Below are 7180 nucleotides of genomic sequence, written 5' to 3' on the forward strand. Positions count from 1 at the left end.
CTGAAAGGCCTTAAAGCTCATGGATCTACTGCTTAAACTGGACTTCCTGGATATTATTTCATAATTTTACCGGTATTTGAAGCAGCTCCGTGCTTTCGTTAAGTCTGTGCTGCTTTCAGTCCAGTAACTCCTGCACTGGTGCAGGCGGCGTCCCAGGCTTTGCTGATTAAAAGACAACACTATTACCTGTGATCATTATATGCTTATCTTCTGTTGGGCTGTAACTTTTTATTTGACAAAGTGAATATTCAGTCTGTGATGATCAGTGTATAAGTGGAACAGGCCCTGCCTTGTACTTCAGTAAACCAGACTGTTGTTTTTTTCTTTAACAGAAAATGTAGTAAACTAGCGAGTCGCGCTGACAAGATAATCACGACACCAAAACACCCGAGAAGTAATGTGGGAAAGCATTTTGGATTCAACACCATGGATGGTGAAGTCATCCTCAGAGATGCAGCGAAGAACCACTACCACACTATTGTGCTACGCTGGTTGCACTCAAGTGAATTTAAACAAATCGTGTGTTAGTTCTCATTTATTTAAACTTGACATTTTGAAAAAGTGACAGCCCTAATCTTCGGAAAACCACATCCTCAGCTCTTGTTCTGTGGGAATGTTCTTTTGTTGTGTTGTAAAGCTCTTTATTCTTCTGCTCAGCCTGGTTTTAAATCGAGGAAACACACGTCAACTAACATCAGACAGGAACAGTTAAGATTTTTAATTTCTGCGCTCCTTTGTGAATGAACCTCCAGGTCCAAGTTTATCTCCAAAAACCATCCTGCTTTGCAATAAATGACTGCTTGGAGGACTGTCTTGATCTGTCAAACATGGAGAGAGCAGCGGCCCTTCTTAAAGACTTAATAAATAATAAATAAAGTTCGGAGCTTCGTGGAAACACACCGTGTGACATCAGCTGTTCTGTATGTACCTCCCCCCCTCCCCTCCTTAGTGTGTCCGTGTTTGTTTCTAACATTTTGTCTTGTGTGTAAATAAAATCTTAAAGAGAAAAAATAAATAAATATCTCCATAAAATCAGTGTATGAAGTTACTCCTACCTGCTGGTGGAGGTGAACCCGGGGCTGGCCCTGTCCTCCCTCTCTCGGACCACGGAGCTGTATTTGTCCTCCTCGCTCCTGCCCTCCTCGTTCTCTAAAGAAACCCGCCGGCGGTACTGCAGGCTGCTCTCGATCTCGCTGGCTAACCGAGCCGCTCGCGCCTCCCGCTGTCGGTAAACCTCCGAGTTCCCCCCCTTCTCTAAAGGCATGCTGGGAGACCACGCAGGAGACAAAAATACCAGATTATCGGGACGGTCGTGTTGTTCAGTCCTGAGTGATTTCATGGGAAAGACGTTGGAGCAGTGGTTGGTTGTGAACAGGGCTCGGCTGATGCACCAGGTGGTTGGCCTTTCATCTAAACTGCATTTCCGTCAGGAGGTTTTTTACTGATTTATATTACATTTATTTTGGGGCATTTAAAAATGACCCCTGAGCAAAGACACTCAAATAGAGACACAAAAAACATGCAGCAGTAGTAGTATTACTACTGTTGTTCAGGGCCCCGAGGCTCTGGAACAACCTGCCCGAAGACATCAGGCTGTCTGAGTCAGAGTCTTCGTTTAAGTCTCGTCTCAAAACACATTTTTATCTGAAAGCAGATCCTGATTTTACCTGAACTGGCTGTTTATTTTATGTATTTTATTTCTTTATATTTCGTCATTCGCTGTGGTGTTTTATTTCTCTCTCTGTGAAGCACTTTGTACTTTGTTTTGATAAGTGCTCTGTAAATAAAAGTTTTATTATTATTATCTTGATATTATACTTTCATGTGAGGGGTGAAATGCTGACATTAAATTATTTCTTAACAACCTAGGTCTAATATTTATAGCTTGGCCATCATTCCCATCAGTTATGATAATATTTTTCCTGTCTGTTGTAAATGTTGACTGGACTTTGCAGGCCAAATTCCTCATTTAACCTTTCTCTCTTATAGTTTCACCTTCAAATAAGTGGGTTGGATATAATAAACTGGCAGGTTCTCAGCAATAAGATATTATCATAACTGATAGGACTGATGGCAAACTACAAACTTAATAAACCCAGGATGAAAAAACAAAACGAGGAAAAGTCAGGTTTTGCTCATAATGTTGGTGACTGAGGCTGAATTCTCCCTGTACGTTACTCTGGATACGGTCGCTGCCTAAATGCATTAAAGTGTAAACGTAAAACTGTGGCCGCCGGCTGGAGACCGACTCACGTGTACATGGAGAGGCTCGAGTCGTAGGTGGACTTGACGCCGTACGTCTCCTCGTTAAACTTGAACATCTCGCTGGCGTCCCAGCCGTTTGACTGAAAACAAACAAACGTCAAAAATGAGAAGGTGGAAGCTGCCGTCCCTCCGCGATCATCTTTACGCTGCAGACAGTGGAGGCTGCAGCGGGAGCTGCGCTGTTTCCAAACACCTTTCGTCTTGCAACACACTTTGTTCTGGCATCAGCAGGCGAAACGTCCAAAGACCGCGGCTGCTGCCAGGCTTTTACCACGCCGTAAGAGAAGCGACCACATCGCACCAGGCTGCCCTTCGCTGGTTACCTGTCCGTTTTACCAGCGGTTTTTAAAGCCTTGAAAGGTCAGGCTCCTGCCTGTATCTGTGATCCTCTGGCAGGGCCCCACTACTGGCTCCGAAATCTGGACTTCTGTCGGGCCCCCCCAGCTGGAAAACTCAGTGTCCTCTTTTAAATCTCTTCTTTAAACTCACTTTTATCTTCTGGCTTTTTCTTAACTGATGGTATGTGTTGTAGGAATTTAAATTATTTTATCTTGTTTTATATCTCGTGTTTTTGTTTTTACTGTGAAGCACTTTGTAAAGTTGTTTTTGAAAAGGTGCTATATAAATAAAGTTATTATTATCCTCCTACAGGGACATTAAGCTGTGTAACAATCACATACTGTATAATGTGTGTGTGTGTGTGTGTGTGTGTGTGTGTGTGTCCTTACTCTGTCTGACTCCAGCTCGAAGTTTTCTCCGTTTCCGTTTCCGTCCCACCTCTGCAGAACTTTCTCCCGGTGTTCCCCGTTCACCCGCGACGAGCTGATGGACGTGTCGGTGAACGTGTCTGTGTGCGCGCGCACACACACACACACACACACACACACACACACACACGCAGGTTAGTGTTATTAGTGAGCTTTAGGAGGTGTTGGTGTGTGTTTGAACTTCCCTTCCACACAGTCTCTTTGTGTTCCTCACCTCAAAGATCACCGACCCTCCGTGTGTGTGTGTGTGTGTGTGTGTGTGTTTACCTCTGACAGCAAAGCTTAAGTCGACATCGCGGCAGGTCATGGTCACCAGGTCGGCTGGGCTGAAGATCATGGTGTCAGTGATATCTTCAATCTTGGGTGGAGAAGACTGGCTTCTCCCTCCTCCTCCTTCCTCGCCTCCTCCTCCTCCTCCTCCTCCATCGCTCCGTCTGTGAACAGCATCTACAGCCAGCTCGCACTGGCGGTCGACAGAAGAGTGAACGCAGAGAAATCAGTTACTGCAGCAGCCCTGAGCAACTTTTGTGACCACGTGGTGCCAAAAAGTGAAGCATTCAGAGAACGTGTTGTGCCGCGTAAAGAGGATTTTCACCTGAGAGCTTAAAGTCTTGAAGATCCCCTCGTACACTGCACCATTTTTCACTCTCACATCACAGGTGGAGCCCTGTAACCAGCAGAGAAGAAAGCTTCAGTCTCTGTGTGTGCGGTGCTTACGACAAAATCAAGTTTTAGTACAACGACCGACAGACAGACAGACAGACAGACAGACAGACAGAACTACTCACCACGACTGCGGTGAGGACGTGAAGCATTCTGGCGTTGTTGTAGACGCCTTCAAATAGCTGCGGACACAGACGATGTGTGAGCGTGTTGCACAGCGAAGAACGAACAAACAAACGCAGCGCTTCGGATAAAACTGCTGAAACTGAAATCTGTGTCTGTGGCAGGACAGAACCACTGGACCTGAGGTCTGTTTACTGGAACAATACAAACTTTCTGGGCCAATCAATATTTGAGAGTTTAAAAATCCAATAACGATGTGTTGGCCAGTATCTTTAACATATAAAATATAGAATTTTATTTTTATAAAAGATCCCTTAAATTTGGTGTAGAGCTGAAACAATCAATCGGTTAATCGATTAGTCAGTCGACAGCAACAATGATTAATCATTTAACCTTTGTTATGTTTTCTTTGTCTCTTACGATAGCAAAGAGACTGTATTTGGGTTCTGAACTGTTGTTTGGATAAAACAAGCAATTCTCTGATATTTTACAGTCCAAAAGACCGATCAATCAATCAACAAGTATTCAGCAGATTAATCAATTATGACAATAACAGTTAGTCGCAGCTCAGATTTTGTTATTAACAAACTGCAGGACATTTTACAGTGTACAAATAAACTTGTCAGTGCTCTCTGGTGGACAAACTCTGTAATGGAGTCACTTATCTTATTTATTGGTGGTAAATCAATAAATCTGCCAGATGCTAATATCTGTCGATAATATCTGCCATCAGTATAATTGATCAGGCTTTAACGTACACGTAAGTGTGAGTGACAGATAATATAACAAACATTTGGTCTGTTTCTAAATTAAAGGTTTTTCTTATTGAAACCCTCTGAGGCAAATATGGCATTTTGGGCTATATAAATAAAATTGACTTCTTACAACTCTTTTGAAGTATTTAAACTGTTAACGGCAATATAAAAAATAAAAAAAACTTACGTGTAATAACTTTAACTAAATTTTAGTTGTCGTCTGTTGTTAAACCGTGTCAGTAAGAGCAGATTTACTGCACTGAGGCACTGCGTCACTGCATTTCACAGGCAATAATTTAGTTTTTACTCCGCTACGTTTATCTCACAGCTATAGTTACTAGTTAATTTAGTTAAAGATTAAAAACAAACCGTATTAAAATAGTTCAACTTGGCTCAAACTTGACACTTTCAGTTTAATGCATCAGCATTAACGACACAATAATATATGATAATGTAACACTTCTTTTGATAGTTTAAGTCGATTTGCTTTGTATTTTTACTTTATTTTAAGTTAAAAAAAATGTATTAGGACTTGTATTTTTACACTGATGTATTTACTACTTTTACTTAAGTACAGGATCTCAATACTTCTGCCACCACTGATGGTTGCCATTAAATTTGGGGGTGATGGCAGTTTGCAGCCCTGTTTTAAAGGAGATCCTTTTGTTTACATTTGGTCCACAGACAGTGCTTGCTGTCAGCAGTGGGAACAGCTGAAAAACAATGTGTTTACAAGAGGATCTGCTGCTGATTATTCACCCCGACCACAAAAATCACTTTCATTTCAGAGAAATCCAGGCAGAAATGGGCACCGCCTAGCTGTGATACATAATGCATCAGCTGCTGAGTTTCTTAATAAATGCATTGAGCTGTCAGTACTTACTATACTGCTAACAGGAGGAGACTGAGTCTGTGATGGCGGTTTCATTGTGTTCCTAGTCCTGCAGAGAGGGGGGGGGGGAATAAACGTGAGCTAACAGCTAAACGTATCAACCTTCAGGGAGAACAATAAACACAAGCCCCTAACAGGCAAGCTAGCAACATTTCTAGCTAGCAAGCGAGCAACTTAAAGGTTGACATGGCATGATTTGGTACAAATTAAACTAGCTACCATAATCTAAACTGTGTCTCTCGAAGATAAAGTCGGAAAAGCTGTGTTGTTGTTGTTGTTGTTGTACAGAATAGTAAAATCAGCTAGCTAAATCAGCTAACGTAGCTAGCTTAGCGTAGACGTCGAATTTAACCAACGGACACGCAGACGAACCGCTCGAAATGACGTTGGCATCACATTAGAAAGTGACAGATGAAGAAGCCTTAGCGTGTAAATTATACTTTTTAGTCATGTGCATCCCTGTTGTTCCAGTCTCGTCGTCCCAGTGAGAAGTCACACGGTTTGACAGGCCGAACACGGTACGCCGCTGAAAAACAACAAAACACAGCGACGGGTGTGTTCGATTTGTAAAACCCGGCAACCGCTGTGCACGTGATACGGGTCGACTCTGGCGGGCGGGCTGGTTCCAGGCATTAGAAAACCACAAAAATATTTTAATTTAGATTACAAATACTTTTGATTGTATTTAAAACAACCACTTTCAGTAACGTAGGTGCTCACAAAGTGTGAACGTTGTCGCATTTCGACAGTAACTCGAGAGCAACCGGGCTCAACCGAGCTGTGTACCGAACGCAACAATCGTAAACCCCGCCCGCTGATTGAATATAAACAACTGATTGGACGAACTTCCTGCCAATCATTTCTGACCTTGTTTCTCATTGGTTTGGTTTCACGTCATTTATCTGACGGGCTGCTTGCCCTGCTAAAGGTCGTGTAAGGTAACAGACGCTGGAGAAAGTTTTTTCTCCCGGCTTTAGCAAAGAAATTGCGAATTAAAATTAATTGCAACAAACGTGAACTGGACTAAATTCAGTTTTATCCTTATAACAAGTAACAGAAGAATATATATATATATATATATATATATATTTTAAAGTTTTTAACTTAAAACAACGTCAAAGAGATGAGGCAATTGAACCACATCTATAAACTTAAGTGTTTGTAGTGCGAACTATTACTTACATTTGACTAAAATCAGCATAAAATGTCATTCTTCACCTTGGAAACAGTAGTTTTGGCAAAAAAAAAAAAAATAAAGCTTACCTCAAGGTCCACTTACTAGCTTTTTACAGTCACCATCCACACCGTGAGATGTGGTTGAAAGCTCTGGATAGTTTTAAATGTTTGCTTCAGCTTCAGACAACAATGCATTCCCAGTCTGATGGTTATTTCTCACCTATTAGCCTGATATCAGCTTTATACACATGACATGTTGTAATACAGGACTTTCGCCCCTGAGATTATGAGTTTGCATCTATGAACTCTTACGAACTATTCACACATTTTCACAAAAGGTCAATATGCTGATGTTCTCGCAAAATTTAAAGCACTTTAAAATTTTCTAACAACCGACAGCAGGACTACCTGGCCCCACGTTTTCTGCGTAGTCATTTTATTATCAAAACACAGTTTAAAAAGGCAGAAGCAGCTAAAATAATGAAGGTCTTAAAACTAGATTTTGACAGAAAAATCAGGTAATAAAGCACTTTTTATTA

The 7180-nt window shown here is 41.6% G+C and overlaps 1 protein-coding gene across 11 annotated transcripts in view; it reads right to left on the minus strand.

The window, feature by feature from the left end:
- The window catches only part of atxn2l (ataxin 2-like), a 31603-nt gene that overhangs the window by 19316 nt on the left and 5107 nt on the right, over positions 1–7180 (minus strand). For 2 of the 11 annotated variants that reach the window (XM_044181561.1, XM_044181552.1), the window contains exons 2-8: positions 5457–5514; positions 3821–3877; positions 3628–3699; positions 3300–3495; positions 2994–3112; positions 2254–2345; positions 1056–1265 (exon numbers count right to left, since the gene is read on the minus strand). In XM_044181561.1, the coding sequence (XP_044037496.1) occupies positions 1056–1265; positions 2254–2345; positions 2994–3112; positions 3300–3495; positions 3628–3699; positions 3821–3877; positions 5457–5501 (791 nt within the window). In that variant the 5' untranslated portion in view covers positions 5502–5514. Of the gene's footprint in view, positions 1–1055; positions 1266–2253; positions 2346–2993; positions 3113–3299; positions 3496–3627; positions 3700–3820; positions 3878–5456; positions 5515–5837; positions 5857–5905; positions 6198–7180 lie in introns of those variants that run through there. The other 9 variants (XM_044181559.1, XM_044181558.1, XM_044181551.1 and 6 more) reach the window with 9 other exon arrangements.

The sequence above is a fragment of the Siniperca chuatsi genome, linkage group LG21, assembly GCF_020085105.1.
Source record: "Siniperca chuatsi isolate FFG_IHB_CAS linkage group LG21, ASM2008510v1, whole genome shotgun sequence".
NCBI classification, from domain to species: Eukaryota; Metazoa; Chordata; class Actinopteri; order Centrarchiformes; family Sinipercidae; genus Siniperca; species Siniperca chuatsi.